The sequence below is a fragment of the Dama dama genome, chromosome 1 (assembly GCF_033118175.1).
Source record: "Dama dama isolate Ldn47 chromosome 1, ASM3311817v1, whole genome shotgun sequence".
Lineage (NCBI taxonomy): Eukaryota > Metazoa > Chordata > Mammalia > Artiodactyla > Cervidae > Dama > Dama dama.
In genome coordinates, this window is record NC_083681.1 from 50,952,055 (window position 1) to 50,975,796 (window position 23,742).

General features: G+C 45.6%; 1 protein-coding gene across 10 annotated transcripts; it reads right to left on the bottom strand.

The window, feature by feature from the left end:
* Positions 1–96: 96 nt before the first annotated feature.
* Positions 97–3,266, bottom strand: LOC133061373 (anaphase-promoting complex subunit 15). Of its 10 annotated transcripts, none has more exons than XM_061149386.1 (6): positions 3,125–3,238; positions 1,833–1,941; positions 1,593–1,722; positions 1,022–1,081; positions 575–712; positions 97–435 (listed from the first exon to the last, which is right to left on the bottom strand). In XM_061149386.1, exons 3-6 carry the CDS (start codon positions 1,710–1,712, stop codon positions 376–378), a joined length of 378 nt encoding a protein of 125 aa, XP_061005369.1. In that variant the 5' UTR covers positions 1,713–1,722; positions 1,833–1,941; positions 3,125–3,238; the 3' UTR covers positions 97–375. The 10 variants fall into 10 exon arrangements, with proteins under 10 accessions (XP_061005369.1, XP_061005421.1, XP_061005391.1 ...); XM_061149438.1 differs by lacking the exon at positions 3,125–3,238 and adding an exon at positions 2,459–2,739 and having other exon boundaries at positions 1,593–1,717; positions 1,859–1,941; XM_061149408.1 differs by lacking the exon at positions 3,125–3,238 and adding an exon at positions 2,459–2,739 and having other exon boundaries at positions 1,859–1,941.
* Between the last annotated feature and the right edge of the window lie 20,476 nt (positions 3,267–23,742).

Sequence of the window (23,742 nt, forward strand, 5' to 3'; positions counted from 1 at the left end):
TCCGCCTGAAGTCCCTTGAATACCCTTTCCCCAAAGCTCACGAGAAGACACTGGACTCCTCTAGGTTCCAACAAGAAACAGGGAATAGACATGGGGGGAAAAAATCAGTCCTGTGTCTTTATTAAAGTTAGAAAGAGACTAGATCTGACAAACAAGGGGTGAGGTGCTGGCTAGAAGGGAGGGGGCTGGGCTCGGGCCCTGGGGATTCAAGGGCATACTGATGGCCTGGGAGGGACCAAGAAGATCAGGTCCTGGCAGGAGCTGAGGAAGTGCCCGAGGATGAGCATTCAGGCACTGGGGTGGGGCATGGGGGTGGGTGATCAGCTGGTTCTGCAGGAGGTCCAGGGCCATCCTTGGACCCCCTTTCTTGTCTACCTAGATCATCCACTGGTCCTGATCCTGTTCGTTGCCTTCCATGTCCACCTGAAGAGGAGGCTGGGTGTGGGTGGGGAGGGGCCTCAACCACCCAGCCAGCCCCAGTCCCAGATCCTGCCCCTGGCGGCATCCAGGGTTTCCGTACCCTTGGCTGCCAGTGAGGTCAGGGACAGGGGCCCTCCTGCACACCCCTGCCTACCTCATTGACCTCTCCATCATCAGGTGACTCATTGTAGTCATTCATCTCATCCATGTCCTGCATGTCCTCGTCATCCTCTGAGTCCTCTTCACTATCCTCATCGTCATCTTCATCTTCCTCTTCCTCGTCGTCATAGTGCTGGTGAGGCAGGGAAGAGCCCAGAGGTTCTGTAGGTCTGCCTGGGCCACTTCAAGGACTGGCCCACTTGGAGCTTCTCTCTGGGACCAATGAATGAGCTCCACTCCTGATCCTGTCCCACTCGAGTCTAGCTGGCTGGTGCATGACCTTAGTGCTGAGCCCACTACCCACCCTCTCTCTCACCTCTTTCTGGCCTCCACCAGTTGAGGACCACACCTACTCTGGAGTCAGAGGTCAGACCTTCAGAATTAGAGCAGAGCTTCAGTCTACCTGAGCCCCACATAGGCCCCACCTGCTAGAGCCACTCACCTCTGAGGCCGGCTTGCCAATAGGTACCAAGTTGTTGTCTTTCTCTGCAATGCTCTGGAGCTGTGGCCAAACAGGGAGGAGAGCAAGGCTGGGGCCCAAGCAGGGAAGTCAAAGGCATGGCACTTACCTGCCCTGCCCCCAAGAAGACCCCCAAGTGTGGAGGAGAAGCTTCCTTCCAACTCTCAGGAAGATTCAGTCTCTTGCCTGTCATCTGCCACTTACTTATGAATTTGATCTAGCTATGTAAACTCTCTGGTCTTTGGTTTCCTTATAAGATTATGGTGAGAATGAAGTGACACTACCAGCCTAGAACATGACATCGGCAAGGTCCTCAATAAACAGTCAAAAAATACTTTGTGTGTTGTAGGGAAAAGAGCGTGGGCTCTGATCTGGCCTAGAGGTCCCACAGTCCTCAGCAAATTAGGGTAACACAAAGGTGAGAACCTAGGCCCCCAGCTCAGGACAAAAACCTCCCCCAGGGCAGATCTGCAGAGTAGGGCCAGGTTAAGGCCAGTGAAGGGGGATGGGGAGCCTGACTGAAGCTCCACTGCTGCGCTCGGTTCTCACTCACCCAGGCCTGATGCTGCTGTTCTTGCTGCTGCAGCTCTGTCTCCTCCACACAGGGTCGATCCAGATTAAACCACAGTGTCTCAGTCACACGGGGGAAGAGTGAGGGGAACAAGGTGGACATGGCTCCTAGACTGAGGGAAAGGGTCAGGTGAATCCAGCTCTCTCAGATGTGTGTAGTTTTTTTTATTTGCTTACATTTTGACTTGGGGATTGGGTGGAGTGTACAGTAGCAGAGACGCACCCTTTCCCTGTGGGAATCAGACAGACCTGGGTTTGAGTCCTGGCTCCACCACTTACTAGCTGTTTGACCTTGGCCAAGTCACTTAACCTCTGAGCCTCAGTTTCCTCGTCTGTAAAATGGGACAATAACAATTATACCACCGTCACCGCAATTCTAACAATTAGTAATTTACTTCATGGATAAGCTGTTTGTAAGCTTTTCAAGGAAGGAAGAGAATGGAAGCCAAATGTAGAGAGAGGAAACCAGAATGCAGACTGGCATTACAGAATTCAACAAAATTAAAGATGGCAGGACTCTACTGAAACTACCTTTACCCCCTCCAAACATCAGACCTACTTTCTGCTCCTCCATGCTTCCCCACCCCATACCTACCCAGTGTCAGAAATTTAGGAGAGGAACACCTCTATAATGAACCACAGCTAAACTGGGGGGCAAGGAAGGTAGGTGTTACCACGTGCAAGTAAGGCTCAGTAAGACATTCTAAAGGCATGAGTAAATAAGTAGATGAAAAGACTGAATAGATGAACTAACATGTGAGAGAATACATAAACTCAGCTCGGCTTAAGCGGCTGAAGGCGCTGACAAGGAAGGTCCCAGAGAATCTGAATTAAAACTTTTCAGCTCACAGGAAAACTGAGGCCCAGCAAAGGCAACGACTGGCTCTGGGTCACACGGTAAGCTGGGCACAGAACGCTTGCGGGGAATAGATCCAGGCCAGGCACAAGAGATGAGGAGAAAAGAATCTATGTCTAATTCTGTTCTTGCCCTAATTTATTTGACCAATCCAGGGCTAGCTGCTGCTCTTCCGTGTATCGCAGCTTCCCGGCGCATTTAACAGGATCAATAACACCCACTCCACAACCAAGGAAGTACTGAAAAGCCATAGAACCCGACTCCGAAAGACCAACCCATCGCCGTAAAGCCTCCACCCATTCTCTGCTTATTATTATAATAATCGTGGAATTGACCAACAAGAAGGCAGGGGCGGGATTCCAGCAGGCATTTGTCCTTATAGGGTCGCTAATCGCGAAAGGAGCGAGGCCTGGGTAAGGCCAATTAACTGGAAGAAATGCTGAGTGACTGGAAGTGGTACCAATGAGTGACGGGTCTTGTGTGACGGGGTGGGGTTTACTCTCGAGGAAGCGGCCAATGAGTTGGAGCGCTTTGATGTTAAGGGGAGTGTGAACAGGCAGCTCCTGAGGAGGCGGATCAGGAGAATGGGGTTTCTCTGGGGGGTAGGGAAGGAAGGAGGGACGAGGAGACAGGAGCCGCAGCCTAGCTTCTGTACTTACCGCGCCGGGAGGCGGCAGCCGGCGGCGACCCGGAAGCACTTCTTTCTGCCTGACCGGAAGAGCCCACCAGAACCAGGGACACACCAAACGCATGCGTGTTTGCTCTTCTTTTGTTTCCCGCTCCCGCCCCGCCAGAGTGGAAGTGACGTTCCATACGTTGGCCACGTGCTGGGTGGAAATTTGGCGCGCCAGCTCTGTCGGCCCAACCTTGAGTGTCAGCCAATCGGTCTCTCTAGCCTGGTCCCGCCCCAATTTCCCCGTGCAGCCCCGCCTCTCTCTCCCCAGGCAGTACTTGCTGGCCAATCCCTGCTGAAAAATAGCTGGCGGCGACCAGCGTTAGGACTAGGACTGTTTGTCGTGCTGCGTGCCAGGAAAATTAGTCTACTTCTACCTCAGAATCCCTGGGTGATTTTACCCCTCGCCGTTCCCGTCTGTCCTTTCTCTCCTTCAGTTTCCTGTTTGGGTGCATACATTCATTTATGTATGCCTTCAACGGAAATATTTGAGTCCCTATTATATTCTATATTCCAGGCCCTGTTAGAAGTGGGGGCTAAATCTAGGAACATGGTCCCTGCCCTCAAAGACCTCAGAGTCAAGTAGGGAAGCCAGACTCTGCAGACCTGCAGTGGGCTCCCTGGTATTTGGGGGGGGCGGGGGGGGCGGGGCGAACGGGCAGCCCCCGGGAATGTGGGATCTTGTTCCCCGGCCAGGGATCCAACCAGCGCTCTCTGCGTTGGAAGCGCTGACCGTCAGGGAAGTCCTTTCATTGGTCTCAAGATTGCCTTTCCAGGTCTGCATTCCAGATTTTGTAAGGGCTTGAGTGTTTACTCAGTCTGAGGCGCAGCATTCTGCTACCGGGGAATTGAGCTGCCCTCTCGAGGTCTGGGCTAAATCCGCTTAGGGGTCATCCTTGTCACATCTCTCCCACTCCTTTGCTGATGCCGTCATTCTACTAACCTCTGTCTGACTCAGCTTCCCTTTCAGAGATCATAATACCTTCTGGCAACGGAAGTCCTTCAAACCCAGTGCCCATTAAACTCCATCACCCACCAGCCCATTTCAAGGCCAGCAATCATCCATCGCTTCACTACTGCCTTGACCAAATGTGTGCCTTTTAACAAATCCCTTTTGCATGTCTGGACTCAGTTTCCTCTTCTGCCCAGGCTTCTTGCTACCTTGGACTGATGTGAGAGTTTGATGAGATAACATATTTAAGAGTTAGTGTACTGTGCATATGGACTCATATTGTTTCCAAGCAGTTCTGGTTGTTATAAAGTTTTTCATTAAAGAGTAAAATTTGCCTCTTGGAAATGTCCACCTTTTTTTTTTTTTTTTTAAATTCATTCAACCAGTATCTACTGAGTACCTTATTATATGCCTGTCACTATTCTAAGTAAAGAATGTACAATAGTGAACAAAACAGAACAACAACAATAACAAAATCATGAAGAGACTCATGCTGCTTCCATTTTAATGAGAGATAAAAAGATAGCTAAATAAAATATATAGTTTTAAGATTGCAGTAAATACTAAGGAGAAAAATCAGAGAAGTGGGAATAAAATGTTGGTAGCGGAGATGTTTTAACTTAGAGGGCCAAGGAAAACCTTACTGGGAAGGTGACTTTTGAGTAAAAGTTCGTAAGAAAAAAAGACGGGCACTATTCTGATATTTAAGGAAGAGCACCAAGGCAAGAGCAAGTGCAAAGAGCCTCCGATGGCTGGAGCGTAGTGTTTTATGGCGTGAAGGGGAGAAGATGAGGATAGAGATATGAGCCAGAGAGGACAGCTTCACAGATCACAATAGCACTTTGGCTTTTAGCCCATGTTCAGGATCCCTTGAAGGGTTATGAGCAGAGGATCCGCACAATCTGATTTACATTTGAACCGAGTTACTCTGCCAATTTTATAAAGAGAAATTCAGTTGGGGATAGTGGCAGAAGCAGGAAAAGACATGAGGTGCTGGTTTGGGGGGAAAACACCTGGAGTCGATTTTGAGTTTGAGATGTCCTTTAGGAATGTTGAGGGAGTGGGAGGGGAAATAGTTCTGAAGGTGGAGGAAGAGATCAAGACTGGAAATAGCAGTTTAAGATTCATCAGCACATGATTGGTGTTTAAAGCCATGAGAGTGGATGAGCCCACCAAAGGAGTGACTGTAGATGAAAGAACATTTCCTTCAAATTCAGAATTTTGAGGAAACTAGGAAAAGCAGAAAACTGGACTGAGAAGGGCCAAAAAGATAAGCAGAAACCCAGGTAAGCTGGGTGGTGTCCTGGAAGCCAAGTAAAGAAAAGGGTATCAGGAAGGAGGTAGTGCTGCACTGTACTGGGGTTCTGTATTAAATTATTTCTGTTTCCTCAACAGACCATGAGCTCCTTGAGGGCAGACGCTGAGTGGTTTCTAAATCCTCAGAACCCAGTCTGACCTCTCCCGTCTTTTTGATCCCTTATCTCTCCTTCACTGTTCCCATCAGTTGCTCCTTCTGCTTCTTAATTTAGTTACAAGGTCCCTATGCCTGGCACTCGTTACCTCCATCCTTCCTGATGGCTCTGGTCTGATGGAAATTCCCCACTAACAGTTTCTTACCTAGATCCTCAGCCAGGTTCAACAAGCCATGGTGGCTAGGGGGAGGGGGAAAGGAGGAGAAGTGGAAATTTGATGTGATACCCTATTTTTGGCTCAGGAAACTGAGTCAATGATGGTGCCATTTGCTTTACATTCATTATCCACTGTTTATCCTTGCCAAGTGTTTGACTTTTTTTCATTTCATGTCAAGGATGATAAACTAAGACTCTAAGGGAATTTCCTGATGGTCCAGTGCTTAGAACTCCATGCTTTAACTGCCAAGGGCTCAATCCCTGGTTGGGGAACTGCAGAATCCTGCAAACCTCGAGGTACAGACAAATAAATAAATAGAGACTCTGAAAGGTTAAAAATTTGCCTCATAGTCCTTCACTTGTTCCATTGTTTGATCTATATTGTTTGAGTGCCAACTGAGTTCTAGACACCTTGATAGATCCTGAGGACAAAGAGATGAAGTAGAAATAATCCAAGTTCTAGAGAAAAATACAGTCTAGTGAAAACTAAGATAGTTATAGACAATTATAGGAGACAGTAGTCAAAATTAGTGTATAAGGAAAGTGTTATAAGAGCACAGAGGAAGGAGAGATGAATGGGTTCTGGATAAAATGAGTTTAGATTGAGGGAAGGAAATATTTGAAAGGGCCTTGAGGGATGAATAGGAGTTTACCTGCTAGACAAGTGTGAGGCGGGGATGCACAAAAAGGCATATTACATTCAAATGCATGGAGTTAAAGTCAGATGATGTATTTGGAGAATAATGAGAAAATTTTTACACTGAACTAGGTGTCTAGGGGATAGAGAGAGATGAGAAAGAATGTTAGGGGGACTCTGATGGTTTAGGGCTTTGGTGGCCATAAGCTAGAGTGAATGGGATGAGAGTCGGGCATCCTGGGATTTATCTTGGCTCTATGACTGACTTCTGGAGACCCCAGGCATGTCCTTCCCCATCCCCCCGCTTTCATTTTCTCTAGCATAATATCCAAACCATGTCTCCAGCTCTGGTGTGAGTCCCTGGAAGGCACTTCCCTGAGCAGACACTTTCTCTCTCTCTCTTCTTTTTTTTGTCTGTGTTGCAGGGCTTGTGAGATCTTAGTTCCCATATCAGTGATCATACCCGCGTCCCCTGCATTGAAAGGTGGATTCTTAACCACTGGATTTTCAGGAAAGCCCCCAACCTGGCCCTTTCTGTCCTGAGATGTTACCTGCTGCTTCGTTGGGTTTTACACAAACCAGGGCCTGGGCTGAAAGCAGAAGGCAGGATGGGGATAGGTATTTCACAGCAGCCAGAAATAAATCCAAAGCCTGCAGGCTGAAGTGATAAGTCCATGACTCTATGCAGAGAATTCTCCAGGATCCAGAATGATTTATAGCTGAATGATGTGAATTCAGTGCTAGTGAGAGCTACTTCCATGGTCCTTGAGGAGCATGGCTGGCCCTGGTAGAGGACAGAGGAAAATATCACAATTACCATCTTTTAGGTATTCCAAGGGATAGTTGGTTTCTAAAGTGCTTTTACACTTGCCATTTCCTCTTATTCTCACCCCAGTCCTGGAAATCCTGCTCCCGGTTAGCTAGCATACGAGGAATATGAGGTTCCGAAAAGTGAAGTGAGTTTTCCAAACTTAAGTTACAAATCAAGAAGGTCAATCTTGCATTCGCTCTACAAAGCTTTCTTATTAGCCAGTCTGTGCTTAGTGATGAGGACTCACGGAGGAGTCATACCCGAGTCCTCATCCCCTGGAAGTCCCCCGTCTAATTTGGAGGCATAAAGCATATCATTAGGCCCTTGAGGGCCATATTTTACAAACATTACAGCATTACATAGTTACTGTAGTTAACAATACTCTATTGTATATATGAAAGTTGCTAAAAAAGTAGATCTTAAATGTTCTCATCATAAGAAAAAAATGCTTTGGTGACAAAGGTTGACTGAATTTATTGTGGTGATCATTTTGCAGTACATACAAACATTGCACCATTATGTTGCACATCTTGTATGAATATGTTATATGTCAATTATATCTCAGTTAAAAAAAAAAAGCAAAGAATGTTGTCTACAGCCTGAAGTCTACAGAATAGCCCAATCTCAAGGCTCTGACCTTTAAGAGTATATATAACAGTTTTCCCTTCATATGGAGATAAAAAGTTGCAGAACAGAGAATAACATTTGTCTTGTTGGAGGTTTACAGAAACATGGTGACCTGACTTAAACAGGGCCAGCTGCAAGCAAACACCATTCCTACACCAAGTAGTTGGCAACAACCCACCATGCCTCTGCCTCACATTGCCTTTAAAAATGCCTTGCTGAAAACCTTCAGGGAGTTCAGGGCTTTTGCGGGCGTGAGCCACCCACTGAGCCACTCTGCTTGCATGGCCCTGAACTAAACCTTTCTCTGCTCCAAACTCCAACATTTCAGGGCTGTTTGGCCTCACTGTATATTAGGCACAGGAACTTGCATTCAGCAGCAATTCTGGCGAGAAGTCAGCCTAGGAGTCTACACCTGTGGCAGGCCGACCCCAGGCAAACAGCCCCTTGCCTGAGTCCCCAGCAGCTGCCAGATCTCATTTCCCTCCAGGGATCTTGGAGGCACTTTCTCTGATAAGCACACAGGAACTTGCTCAGTAATAGTGCTCCAGCTAGGCCCCTACTTGCTTGGAGGATTTGCGCATATTTGCTTACTATAGCTAAGGCTTCCTCACTCTGATCAAAGCAAAAACAAAAAGTAGGAAGAGAGGCCCTCTGTATGAGATGGCAAGGCTGAGGGGACACAAACATGCACATGCAGTCACCAGTGCACACTCCCAGCACACCCAAGGGTGCTAGGCAGAATAAAGGCTCCCCAAAGATGTTCACATGCTAGTCCCAGAACCTGTGAACATGTCTTACAGGGCAAAAGGGATTTTGCAGATGTGATTAAGTTTAAAGACCTTAAAATGGGGAGGATAGCCCAGATCACCCAGGTGGGCCCAGTCTATTTACACAAGTCCTTAAAATTGAAGAATCTTTCCCAAGAGGTTTGGTCAGAAAACAAAACAATATGAGAAAGGAAAAAGAAACAGGGAGATGTTACACTGCTGACTTTGAAGATGGAAAAAGGGACCACAAGCCAAGGAGTGCAGGCAGCCTCTAGCATCTGGAGAAGGCAAGGGAACTAATTCTCAGTCTAGAGCCTCCAGAAAGGAATGTACTAGGGAAGAACAAATTTGACTCCATATTGGATCTGTTTCTTTTACTTTAACCTTTGTATTCTATTGCTTTTGCTGTGAGTTAATCACTAAAAGAATATTGCCTACAGCCTGAAATATACACGATAGCCCATTCTCAAGACTCTGGCCTCTAGAGGTACAACACTTTTAGAGATAAAAATGTGCAAAACAGAAAATAACAATTGTCTTGCTGGAGACCTAAAGGAGAATTGTGACCAGGTGTTGGACAACTATAAGAACAAAGGATTCCTGAATCAAGAAGTTTTCAGCAACAGCCATATCCCCTCCCCTTTGAGTATAAAAGAAGCCTGAATTCTAATTCAGGTAAGGTGGTTCTTTGGGAAATGAGTCCACCATCTTCTCAATCTGCTGGCTTTCCAAATAAAGTTGCTATTCCTTGCCTCAACAACTCGTCTCTCCATTTATTGGCCTGTTGTGCAGGAAGCAATATAAGTTCAGACTTAGTAACAAGAATATAGCCCTGCTGACACCTTGTGGTAGCTCAGCAAGACCCAAGTTGGACTTTTAAGTTACAGAACTGTAAAATAATACACATGTGCTGTTTTAAGCCACAAAATGTGTGGTAATTTGTTACAGCAGCAATAGAAAAGACACAGGCAATGCCTACGTCCTTACGCCTAGATAGACACTGAATCACACTGTCATACACACTTGAACAGACCCGGGCAGAGAGACCCAGAGACGTGAGCAGGCTTTCAGTGGAGGCTGGGGAGCAATGAACCTTCAGGGGTGCTCTGTGGGGTACGGTGCAGTCTTAGGGCCGCTTCTTGTTTGTTGTAAGGAAGCACAGAGCACAGCCTCACCTGCTGGGCAAATTCTCACCTTCACTCTGCTCCCTCAGTCCTTACATCCTAGTTTTAACAACCTCTACACCAGCTTTTACCTTAAACACTGATAAGAACAGAGCGTGAATGAACCCTGCGGACATTATGCCAAGTGAAATAAGTCGGTCACTAAAGGACAAAAGCTGTATGGTTCCACTCATATGAGGTCCCTAGAAGTCAAACTCATAGAGACAGAAAGGGGAATAGTGGTTGCAGGCATAACAGAGAACAAATCTGACTCCACATTAGATCTGTTTCATTTACTGTAACTTTTGTATTCTACCGTTTTTGCTTCGAGTTAAGAATGCTGTCTATGCTTATAAATTGGGAGATTGGGATTGATATATACACGCTGTATGTGTGTGTGTGGGTGAAGTTGCTTCAGTTGTGTCCAACTCTTTGCGACCCTATGAACCATAGCCTGTCAGGCTTCTCTATCTATGGGAATTCTCTAGGCAAGAATACTGGAGTGGACTGTCATGACCTCCCCCAGGGGATCTTCCTGACCTGGGGATCAAAAACGCGTCTCATGTTTCCTGCATTGGCAGGTGGGTTCTTTACCACTAGCGCCCCCTGGAAAGCCCCATATACACACTACTATATATATATATATATAATAGGTAACTAATAAGAACCCACTGTAGAGCACAGGGAAGTGACTCAATATTTTGTAATGACCTATATGGGAAAAGAATCCAAAAAAGAATGGATATACATATATGTATAATGGATTCACTTTGCTGTACAGCAGAAACTAGCAAAACATTGTAAATCAACTATAAGCCAATGAAAATTAATTTAAAAAGGAATGTTGCCTAGAGTCTGAAATATACATAACAGCCCATTCTCAAGGCTCCATCCTACCTTTAAAGGTATTAATATAACACTTTCCCCTTCATGTAGAGATAAAACATTGCAGAACAGAGAATAATATTTGTGTTGTTGGAGGTTTACAGGAACATGGTGACTTGACCTATGTGGACACTGCGAGAACAAAGAATTCCTGCTCCCTGAATGTCATGATTGTTTACTAGTGGATCCGCAGCACTGAGCACAGTGACCAGCAATCAGCTGATGTCCAATATTTGTTGAATGAATGAATGAGAAACCAAAATATATATACTGGACACATGCAGTATCTGTACTGTTCAGGGAAAGGCAGAGTACTTGGGTTTGGGATCTAGTCCATTGATTCCTCATTGTGTGCTCTGACCTTGACCAAGACACTTCACCTCTGAACCTCAGTATTTCTACGTGTAAAGTAGGGGCACTGTCTGCCCCACAGGGCTCTTGTCAAGGTCAAGTGAAATACATATGATGAGGGTCCAGTCATTGCCCATGGGAGCTGCAGGTGACCTAGAAACCTCAGCTGAAGCATGGAGGGAGCAAGGAGGCTTAAACTGAGAGAGTTGGACTAACAGTGTTCTAATTCTGTTCCAAGTCCACCATCAATCCCCAGGTGACCTTGGGTCTGTATTCATTTCTTATGGCTGCTATAACAAATTACCAAAAACTTTGTGGCTTGAAACAACATGGATTGGGATTTCTCTGGTGGTTCAGTGCCTAAAAATCCATGCCCCAATGCAGGGGACCTGGGTTTGATCCTTGGTCTGGGAACTAGATCCTATATGCCACAACTAAGTATTCACAGGCTGAAACTAAAGAGCCCATGTGCTGCAATTAAGACCCAATGCAGCCAAATAGATAAGGAAATAAAAGAAACATGCTATAAAAGTAAATATGTTTTAAAGGGTGAACTTTTTTTATAGATTTTTTTTTATTATTATTTTTTTCCAGTGGGTTTTGTCATACATTGATATGAATCAGCCTTTATAGATTTTTAAAATAAAATATTTATTTATCTATTTGGCTGCACTAGATCTTAGTTGCACCACATGGGACCTTCTTTGCGTCCCGAGGGATGTTTCATAACAGCACACAGACTCTCTAGCTGTGGCACTGTGGCACACGGGCTCCAGAGAGCGTGGGCTCAGTAGTTGTGGTGTGCAGGCTTAGTTGCCCCGAGGCATGTGGGATCTTAGTTTCCCCGTGCATGCTAAGTTGCTTCGGTTGTGTCCGACTCTGTGTAACCCCATGGACTGTAGCCTGCCAGGCTCCTCTGTCCATAGGATTCTCCAGGCAAGAATACTGGAGTGTATTGCCATGCCCTTCTCCAAGTATTCTTCCAAACCTAGGGATTGAACTCGCATCTCTTATATCTCCTGCATTGGCAGGCAGGTTCTTTACCACTAGCGCCACCTGGGAAGCACGACGAGGGATCTAACCCATGTCTGCTGCGTTGCAAGGTGGATTCTTTTCTTTTTTTTTTTTTAAAAGATTCTTTTTTTTTAATGTGGACCATTTTTTAAGTCTTTACTGAATTCGTTACAATACTGTTTCTGTTTGACATTGGCCACGAGGCATGTGGGATCATAGCTCCCTGACCAGGGATCGAACCTGCACCCCCTGCATTGGAAGGCAAAGTCTTAACCACTGGACCACCAGGGAAGTCCCCGCAAGGTGGATTCTTAACCACTGGACCATTAGGGAAGTCCCAAGGGTTAACAACAGCAACAACAAAACATGGATTTATTCTCTTACAGTTCTGGAGGTCAGAAGTCTAAAAGCAAGGTTTTAACAGGACTGCATTCCTTCTGGAAGTTTTAGAAAAAAGTTTCCATTTCCTTGCCTTTTCCAGCCTCCAGAGACCACATGCAAGGCTGTGCTGGTGGCCCTTTCTTCATGTCACTCCAACCTCTTATTTCCATCTTTATATTTTCTACAGCACTCTCTGACCTCCTGCCTTCCTCTTATAAGGATTCTTGCGATGATATCAGCCCACCCAGATAATTCAGGATAATCTACCTCAAGAGCTGTCCCTTAATCACATCTGCAAAGTCTCTTTTGCCATACAAAGAAACATTTCCAGGCTCTGGGGTTTAGGACATGGGCATTAGTACCATCCTTCTCCCACTTGGGCCTCAGTCTCTTTTTCTGGAAAATAATAACCTCAGTCCTGCTCTGACCCCCTCCCTGCCTCTGGCAATCTCTCCCAGAGGAGTGCACTCATGGAGCCAGAAATGTTGGATAGAGACCAGGGACTGAATTCCTGACTGCCTGACCACTCCAGCTCACAAATCGCCCCAATCTTATCACAGGTAGTTACAGCCCCAGGACCCAACTGTCCCCAAAGCTGTGTTCTGCTCTTTCCTTCCATTTCTTGGACCTTCCCAAGCAGGCCAGCCTCCTCCCACCCCAGTGACAACCCACATAAGAACACCTTTTATTACTAAATGGCAAACATTTACTGTCTCACACTATCCTTACCTGCATCCCCTACCCTGCACTTCAGGAAACTTGATCCAAGGATTTCTCCCACATCCAGTCCTCACACACAGCCCCTTAGGGAATTCATATTTCATTTTACATTTCTCTGTGTTTTACGGATGGGGAAATGGAGGCTCTGGGCTTACCAGGCAGCACAGTGGTAGAGAATCCACCCGCCAATGCAGGAGATGCAGGAGACACAGTTTCGATCCCTGGGTCGAGAAGATTCCCCTGGAGAAGGGTATGGCTACCCACTCCAGTATTCTTGCCTGGAGAATCCCCATGGACAGAGGAGCCTGGTGGGCTACAGCCCATGTCACAAAGAGTCGGACACAACCGAGCGACTAAGCACACAGATCGCGTACAAAACTGAGGCTCCACTTGTTCCTCCTCACTCCGGCTCCCTGCTTTCCTCAGCCACTGTGTCCTCTGCTCTCAGCCTCCAGAGCCAGGACAGTTCAATCAAGAATCACTGAGTCCAAACTGAGGACAGTCTCAAGCCAAAATCAGAGGGACCCATCACAGTCCCTATTGGGCAGTCACCATTCATTCAGACTTCCCAGATTTCTTGAGTGCTGACTGGACACCTGGTACTGTTCTAAGTTGGGAACAAAATGGACACAATTCCTTGCTCTCATAAGATTCATTTTGTAGTGGTGGGAGACCATCACATAAATAAGCAGTAATATCAGACGGTGATAAATGTGGTAAAAAAAAAAAAAAAGAATACAGCCAGGGAAAGCCATGGAGTACACAGGGGTGAGGATGACACCATATTCCAGGGAAGGTGGACAGGAAAATCTTTGCTGATATGCAGACATTTAAATAGATTCCCAAAGAGAGGAGGGAGCAAGCAAGCTGGAAGTGGGGGAATATTCCAGGCTGGAATCAGCATCACTGCCAGCAGCTGCTATCCAGATTTCCTATTGCAGTACCAGTCAGCACCTTCCCCATCTTCTCAGGTTCTCAGTCTCAGAAAATGACACCAACATCTCCTCAGTCCATAAGCCAGAAACCTGACAGTCATTTTTGTTCCTGATCTCTCCCTCTCTCACCATGACCCAAAAGCCCCCAGACCCTACAGATTTTTTAAAACATTTATTTATTTGGCTTCACCGAGTTGCAGCTCACAGGATCTTTGAGATCTTTGATCTTTGTTGCAGTAGGATCTTTAGTTGCAGCATTTGAACTCTTAAGTTGCATCATGTAGGATCTAGTTCCCTGACTGGGGGTTGAACCCGGGCCCCCTGCTTTGGGAGTGTGGAGTCTTAGCCACTGGACCACCAAGGAAGTCCCAGCCCTAGGGATTTTATTCACTAAGTATCTCATATTCACTACTTCCCTCAATTCCATATCCTCTAGCCCAATTCTATTCACAGCCTTCCTCACCTCAGCAAATGGCCACATACTCTTCCAATGGCTCAGCCCCAAAGTCCTTGGAATTATCCTAATTCCTCCAGTTTCTCCCACACTCAATATCTAATCCATCAGCAAATCTCATTAACAGATTCCCACCCTTTCACCGCCCTCTCCGCCACCACTCATCCCTGCTTCAAGTCATGATTACCTTGAGCTTGTGCTGTTCAAAATGAACCTTCACATCCTTTGCTTGCTTTCCCTTGTCCCTAGATCAGATGCTGAATTTTTTAAAAAGTTTCCATTGCATTCAGAGTAAAATTCCAAATCCTTACCCAGTCTGACTAGTGGGGCCTTCTTGGTTCTGGTTTGGATCATACACTCCAGCCGTGAGCCCTGTTCCCGGCTCACCAGTCCCGCTGGCCTCCTTGCTGTTTGTTCCTGGAATACATTGAGTATACTCCTGCCTCAGGGACTTTGAATTCACTGGTTCCTCTGCGTGGAAAACTTCCCCATTGTATATTTGCTGGCTGTTACCTTCTTTTCTTTTTCATAATGAAAGTGTCTGACTTAAGTTTTGGTTACTGATGCAGCCACATCAAAGGATATCTTGAATAAACAAATTGCTAGGTAAATAACCAGGCCATCTCCTGGAACTGGGGCTCCTTTGTTTTAGAAGTATTGGCTTATCTCAATAACTATTTGGGACACTTTTTGTTTCTCTTCCTACACTTTAAATTCCTGCCCACAACCTGGCTATATGGCCCCAGGTACACTGTGTAATTTCCGAGTCAGGTGAACAAATCTTTATTTTTTCAGTTTCCTGATGATTATTGCTGCAGGATGTCTTCCAATCATACTAAGAAACTTAAAAGCCAGTCCAGCCATAACATTGCTTATTGACAGGCTGTTCAGTTCAGTTCAGTCGCTCAGTCATGTCCGACTCTTTGCGACCCCATGAATCGCAGCACGCCAGGCCTCCCTGTCCATCACAAACCCCTGGAGTTTACTCAAAATCATGTCCATCGAGTCGGTGATGCCATCCAGCCATTTCATCCTCTGTCGTCCCCTGCTCCTCCTGCCCCAATCCCTCCAAGCATCAGGGTCTTTTCCAGTGAGTCAACTGTTCGCATGAGGTAGCCAAAGTATTGGAGTTTCAGCTTCAGCATCAGTCCTTCCAATGAACACCCAGGATTGATCTCCTCTAGGATGGACTGGTTGGATTGCCTTGCAGTCCAAGGGACTCTCAAGAGTCTTCTCCAACACCACAGTTCAAAAGCATCAATTCTTCGGCGCTCAGCTTTCTTCACAGTCCAACTCTCACATCCATACAAGACCACTGGAAAAACTATAGCCTTGACTAGACAGACCTTTGTTGGCAATGTAAAGTCTCTGCTTTTTAATAAGCTGTCTAGGTTGGTCATAACTTTCCTTCGAGGAGTAAGCGTCTTTTAATTTCATGGCTGCAATCACCATCTGCAGTGATTTTGGAGCCCCCCAAATAAAGTCTGACATTGTTTCCACTGTTTCCCCCATCTATTTCCCATGAAGTGATGGGACCAGATGCCATGATCTTAGTTTTCTGAATGTTGAGCTTTCAGTCAACTTTTTCACTCTCCTCTTTCACCCTCATCAAGAAGCTTTTTAGTTCCTCTTCACTTTCTGCCATAAGGGTAGTGTCATCTGCATATCTGAGGTTATTGATATTTCTTCCGGGAACCCTGATTCCAGCTTGTGCTTCTTCCAGCCCAGTGTTTCTCATAATGTACTCTGCATATAAGTTAAACAAGCAGGGTGACAATATACAGCCTTGATGTACTCCTTTTCCTATTTGGAACCAGTCTGTTGTTCCATGTCCAGTTCTGACTGTTGCTTCCTGACCTGCATATAGGTTTCTCAAGAGGCAGGTCAGGTGGTCTGGTATTCCCATCTCTTTCAGAATCTTCCACAGTTTATTGTGATCCACACAGTCAAAGGCGTTGGCATAGTCAATAAAGCAGAAATAGATGGTTTTTCTGTAACTCTGTTGCTTTTTCGATGATCCAGCGGATGTTGGCAATTTGATCTCTGGTTCCTCTGCCTTTTCTAAAACCTGCTTGAGCATCTGGAAGTTCACAGTTCACGTATTGCTGAAGCCTGGCTTGGAGAATTTTGAGCATTACTTTACTAGCGTGGGAGATGAGTGCAATTGTGCGGTAGTTTGAGCATTCTTTGGCATTGCCTTTCTTTGGGATTGGAATGAAAACTGACCTTTTCCAGTCCTGTGGCCACTGCTGAGTTTTCCAAATTTGCTGGCATACTGAGTGCAGCACTTTCACAGCATCATCTTTCAGGATTTGAAATAGCTCAACTGGAATTCCATCACCTCCACTAGCTTTGTTCGTAGTGATGCTTTCTAAGGTCCACTTGATTTCACATTCCAGGATGTCTGGCTCTAAGTGAGTGATCACACCATCGCGATTATCTGGGTCATGAAGATCTTTTTTTGTACAGTTCTTCTGTGTATTCTTGCCACCTCTTCTTAATATCTTCTGCTTCTGTTAGGTCCATACCATTTCTGTCCTTTATCGAGCCCATCTTTGCATGGCATGTTCCCTTGGTATCTCTAATTTTCTTGAAGAGATCTCTAGTCTTTCCCATTCTGTTGTTTTCCTCTATTTCTTTGCATTGATCTCTAGGAAGGCTTTCTTATCTCTCCTTGCTATTCTTTGGAACTCTGCATTCACATGGGAATATCTTTCCTTTTCTCCTTTACTTTTTGCTTCTCTTCTTTTCACAGCTATTTGTAAGGCCTTGTCAGACAACCATCTTGCCTTTTTGCATTTCTTTTCCATGGGGATGGTCTTGATCCCTGTCTCCTGTACAATGTCACAAACCTCTGTCCATAGTTCATCAGGCACCCTGTCTATCAGATCTAGTCCCTTAAATCTATTTCTCACTTTCACTGTATAGTCATAAGGGATTTGATTTAGATTATACCTGAATGGTCTAGTGGTTTTCCCTACTTTCTTCACTTTAAGTCTGAATTTTGCAATAAGGAGTTCATGATCTGAGCCACAGTCAGCTCCTGGTCTTGTTTTTGCTGACTGTATAGAGCTTCTCCATCTTTGGCTGCAAAAAATATAATCAATCTGATTTTGATGTTGACCATCTGGTGATGTCCATGTGTAGAGTCTTCTCTTGTGTTGTTGGAAGAGGGTGTTCGCTATGATCAGCGCGTTCTCTTGGCAAAACTCTATTAGCCTTTGCCCTGCTCCATTCTGTACTCTGAGGCCAAATTTGTCTCTTAGTCCAGATGTTTCTTGACTTCCTACTTTTGCATTCCAGTCCCCTATAATGAAAAGGACATCTTTATTGGGTGTTAGTTCTAAAAGGTTTTGTAGGTCTTCATAGAACCGTTCAACTTCAGCTTCTTCAGCATTACTGGTTGGGGCATAGACTTGGATTACAGTGATACTGAATGGTTTGCTTTGGAAATGAACAGAGATAACTCTGTCAATTTTGAGACTGCATCCAAGTACTGCATTTCAGACTCTTTTGTTGACCATGATGGCTACTCCATTTCTTCTAAAGGATTCCTGTCCACAGTAGTAGATATAATGGTCATCTGATTTAAATTCACCCACTCCAGTCCATTTTAGCTCACTGATTCCTAGAATGTCGACATTCACTCTTGCCATCTCCTGTTTGATCATTTCCAATTGCCTTGATTCATGCACCTAACATTCCAGGTTCCTATGCAATACTGCTCTTTACAGCACCGGACCTTGCTTCTATCACCAGTCCCATCCACAACTGGGTATTGTTTTTGCTTTGGCTCCATCCCTTCATTCTTTCTGGAGTTATTTCTCCACTGATCTCCAGTAGCATATTGGGCACCTACCAACCTGGGGAGTTCCTCTTTCAGTATCCTATCATTTTGCCTTTTCATACTGTTCATGGGGTTCTCAAGGCAAGAATACTGAAGTGGTTTGCCATTCCCTTCTCCAGTGAACCACATTCTGTCAGACTTCTCCACCATGACCCCTCCGTCTTGGGTGGCCCCACACGGTGTGCATGGCTTAGTTTCATTGAGTTAGACAATGCTGTGGTCCTGTGATCAGATTGGCTAGTTTTCTGTGATCATGGTTTCAGTGTGTCTGTCCTTTGATGCCCTCTCTCAACACCTACCGCCTTACTTGGGTTTCTCTTACCTTGGACGTGGGGTGTCTCTTCACAGCTGCTCCAGCAAAGCGCAGTCGCTGCTCCTTACCTTGGACGAGGGGTATCTCCTCACGGCCGCCCCACCTGACCTTGAATGTGGAATAGCTCCTCTCAGTCCTTCTGTGCCCACGCAGCCACTGCTCCTTGGACGTGGGGTTGCTCCTCTGGGCCACAGCCCCTGACCTCGGGCGCGGGGTAGCTTATCTAGGATCAGGCAAAATAAGAGAGTGAGACAGGCATTAAACAATCGGCATAGTAGGCAGTATTGTATGATTGCCCTTGCAATTAACCAAGGGGAATGTCCTTTTTTACCTGCACTTGCTTACTAACTCAGGTGGGTAACACCATCTGAGTTCCGCTTTCTGGGGGTCTGTTGTACCACTGTGTGCTTTCACATGTTTCTCAGTGGTGTGTTGCCCGTGGGATCCAACCCAAAAGCCCACAGCGGCCATAATAATCCAAGGATCTCCCCAGAGTGGTGTGATAAAGGCTAGGTGGTCTAGGACTTCCCTGGTGGCATAAGAATCTGCCTGCCAATGCAGGAGACACAGGTTTAACCCCTCATCTGGGAAGATTCCACATGCCTCGGAGCAGCTAAGCCCACACTCTAGAGACGGAGAGCCACAACTACTGAGCTTCGTGTGCTGCAACTACGAAAGTCCATGAGCCTAGAGCCCGCGCTCCAGAACAAAAGAAGCCACCACAATGAGAAGCCCATGCACCAAAACGAAGAGTGGTCCCTGCTCACTGCCCCTAGAGAAGGCCCCAGCACAGCAATGAAAACCCAGCTCAACCAGAATAAACAAATAATCAGCCCCCCCAAAAAAGGCTAAGTGGCCTAATGAGATGATTAGACACTAATTATAAAGTCCTTGGACTTCCCTGCCAGTCCAGTGATTAAGACTCCACATCTCCAATGCAGGGGCATGGGTTCAATTCCTGATCAGGAAAGATCCCACATGCCATGCAGTGTGGCCAGGGTAAAAAAGGCCTTAACTAATTACTAATGTAATACAGAAGAACAAAATCTGACTCCATGTTGGATCTGTTTCGTTCATTTTAACCTTTGCTTTCCATTGCTTTTGTTACTAAGCATACATGATAGCTGCCTTGAGGAAGCCTGCCCCTCTGCCTGAATGTTAGAGTGCCTTTGTTCAGCTCACAGGGCAACACCCTGACCCTGATCACCTGGGAATGGCTGCAGGAAAGAAGAAATTGACACATCTCCTCTCTGAGGCTGACCAAATCAGGAGATATTTTGCATGACTTATAGCCTTTTTACTTTACTTCTTCACTTCCTCCCCTTCTCTGTTCTATAAAAGAAAGTAGCTTCCAGACCCCAATAAGTCCCAATAGGACTCTAGTTCACCATCTCAGATGTCCGACTTTCTGAATCAAGTTGATATTCATTGCCTGAACACCTCCTCTTCTGTAGTGTGGGATTAGCAGGCTGAGCTTGGACATAGTAACATTGTGTTTAGTCTCTTCCTGTGTGTCCGACCCTTTGCAACCCCATAGATCTTGCCAGGCTCCTCTGTTCATGGCAATTCTCCAGGCAAGAATACTGGAGTGGGTTGCCATGCCCTCCTCCAGGGGATCTTCCCAACCCAGGTCTCTCACATTGCAGGCAGATTCTTTACCATCTGAGCCAATTGCCTAAAGGGTCTTCTATGCCTCAAGGCCAAGGACAGCTAAGGTAAGTTGCAAGGCTATTGTCACTACCCAAGGAGAAGCTATGGTTAAAGGCAGGAGAAAAACATTCCCTTAAGGGAGGAGGGGAGGAGACCTCTTCCTGCTACAATTGAGTCAGTAGGCTGTGCTATGTAGGACTATGTGTCCTAACCCAGAAGAATAAAATAGTCTGGCAACCAGAAATCAGTGGCACCACCAGAGGAAAAATATGACAGTGGCTGATTCTCTGAAGGAGGAAATGGCAAATCTCCCCAGGATACTTGCCGTGACAATCTCATGAACGGTATAAATGGCCAAATAGATATGATACAAAAAGATGAGTCCCCCAGGTCTGAAGGTATCCAATATGCTACTGGGGAAGAGTGGAGGAAAATTATCAATAGTCCCAGAATGAACGAAGTGGTTGGGCCAAAATGGATACAACACTCAGTTGTATATTATGGGTCTGATTCCTGCTGTGTTGTTGAAACTGAGCAGGACCCTGTGGGCTCCTGGGTATGCAAGCCTTTCTGTCCCATTTCTGGTTTGTTGGGAACAAACTTCAACCTCCATGACCTTCCCTGGGTTCCAGAGGACAGAGTTCATAGTTGTGAATCAAGGGGTTTCCCAGGTGGCCTCAGTGGTAAAGAGCATACTTGCCAATGCAGACACAGGATAAACGGGTTCAATCCCTGGGTCGGGAAAACCCCCTGGAGTGGGAAACTGTAACTGGCTCCAGTATTCTTGCCTGGAAAATTCCACAAAAGGAGAAGTCTAGCGCTACAGTCTATGGGGCCACAGAGTCTGAGTCTGTGCATACACACAATCAAGGGAGAAACAGTCAAGAAACACCTGAGGCAAGATTAAAGGAACCGGAGAAGCTCACCACCATTAGGAAACCACCTGAGATGAGGTTAAAGGTCTGCAGGCCTTGCACACACCCTACTCTTATCAGGGACCCCACCCTTGAACTGTTATCCATCAAATCCTGTTGTTGTTCAGTCACTCAGTCTTGTCTGACTCTTTGCAACCCCATGGACTGCAGCACGCCAGGCTTCCTTGTCCTTCACCATCTCCTGAAGTTTGCTCAAGCTCACGTCCATTGAGTTGGTGATGCCATCCAACCATTTCGTCCTCTGTTGTCCCCTTCTCCTCCTGCCTTCAATCTTTCCCAGCATCAGGGGCTTTTCTAATGAGTCTTCTGTTTGCATCAAGTGGCCAAAGTATTGGAGCTTCAGCTTCAGCATCAGTCCTTCCAATTAATATTCAAGACTGATTTCCTTTAGGATTGACTGCTTTGATCTCCTTTCTGTCTAAGAAAGAAAGAAAGTGAAGTCGCTTAGTTGTGTCCGACTCTTTGTGACCCCATGGACTGTAGTCCACAAGGCTCCTCCATCCATGGGATTTTCCAGGCAAGAATACTGGAGTGGGTTGCCATTTCCTTCTCCAGGGGATCTTCCCGACCCAGGAATCAAACCCAGGTCTCCTGCATTGCTGGCACTTTACCATCTGAGCCACCAGGGAAGCCCTTCTGTCTAAGGGACTCTCAAGTGTTCTTCACTGCACAGTTCAATGGCATCAATTCTTTGGCTCTCAGCTTTTTTTATTGTCCAGCTCTCACATCCATGTTTGACTACTGGAAAAACAATAGCTTTGACTATATGGACCTTTGTAGGCAAAGTGACATCTCTACTTTTTAATACGCTGTCTAGGTTTGTCATAGCTTTTCTTCTAAGGAGTAAGCATCTTTTAATTTCATCGCTGCCGTCACTGCCGTCCACAGTGATTTTGAAGCCCAAGAAAATAAAGTCTGTCACTGTTTCCATTCTTTACTCCATCTATTTGCCATGAAGTGATGGGACTGGATGCCATGATCTTCATTTTTTGAAGTTGAGTTTTAAGCCTCTTAGGGACAGCTTTTCAGGGCAGGTGACCACTGTGACCCTCTTGGCCTGGCAAAGCAATAAAGCTGTTCTTTCCTACTTCACTCAAAACTTTGTCTTTGAGATTCAATTTGGCATGGGTGCACAGAGGCCAAGTTTTTTACATCAGTGTTATTAAAAAATTTAATAGATGAGTATAAATGTCCTAAACATCAGATGCCAATGACTCCTAAATGCTGAAGGGGAATACCAGCTCCTTGATAAGTGCAAAACCCACAGATGCTTCCCGGGTGTTATTTAATGCTATGCATACCAACATGCCAAAACCCTGGAATCACACTCCAGAGGCCTGGGGGCTTTTCCCAAAGACTATGTGTATGTCACAGTAGTGGATATAGATTCCAATTCTGGTGAGGCCTCTTGGGATACCCCATGGAAAGGAAAGCTGCCACTTACAAAGAGCAAAGATGATGCTGTTAAAGTGCTGCACTCAATATGCCAGAAAATTTGGAAAGCTCAGCAGTGGTCACAGGACTGGAAAAGGTCAATTTTCATTCCAATCCCAAAGAAAGTAAAACAAAGGTTAACAGAGTTTTGCCAAGAGAACACGCTGGTCATAGCAAACACCCTCTTCCAACAACACAAGAGACGACTCTACACATGGACATCACCAGATGGTCAATACCAAAATCAGATTGATTATATTCTTTGCAGTCAAAGATGGAGAAGCTCTATACAGTCAGCAAAAACAATATTGGGGGCTGACTGTGGCTCAGATCATGAACTCCTTATTGCAAAATTCAGACTTAAAGTGAAGAAAGTAGGGAAAACCATTAGACCATTCAGGTATGACCTAAATCAAATCCCTTACGAATATACACTGAAAGTAACAAATAGATTCAAGGAATTAGATCTGATTGACAGAGTGCCTGAAGAACTATGAATGGAGGTTCGTGACACTGTACGGGAGGCGGTGAACAAAACCATCCCCAAGAAAAAGAAATGCAAAAAGGCAAAGTGGTTGTCTGAGAAGGCCTTACAAATAGCTGAGAAAAGCAGAGAAGCAAAAGGCAAAGGAGAAAAGGCAAGATATATCCGTCTGAATGCAGAGTTCCAAAGAATAGCAAGGAGAAATAAGAAAGTCTTCCTAAGTGATCAGTGCAAAGAAATAGAGGAAAACAATAGAATGGGAAAGACTAGAGATCTCTTAAAGAAATTTAGAGATACTAAGGGAACATTTCATGCAAAGATGGGTACAATAAAGGACAGAAATGGTATGGGCCTAACAGAAGCAGAAGATATTAAGAAGAGGTGGCAAGAATACACAGAAGAGCTATTCAAAAAAGATTTTCATGACCCAGATAACCACTATGGTGTGACCACTCACCTAGAGCCAGACATTCTGGAATGCAAAGTCAAGAGGGCCTTAGGAAGCATCACTACAAACAAAGCTAGTGGAGGTGATGGAATTCCAGTTGAGCTATTCCAAATCCTAAAAGATAATGCTGTGAAAGTGCTGCACTCAAAATGCCAGCAAATTTGGAAA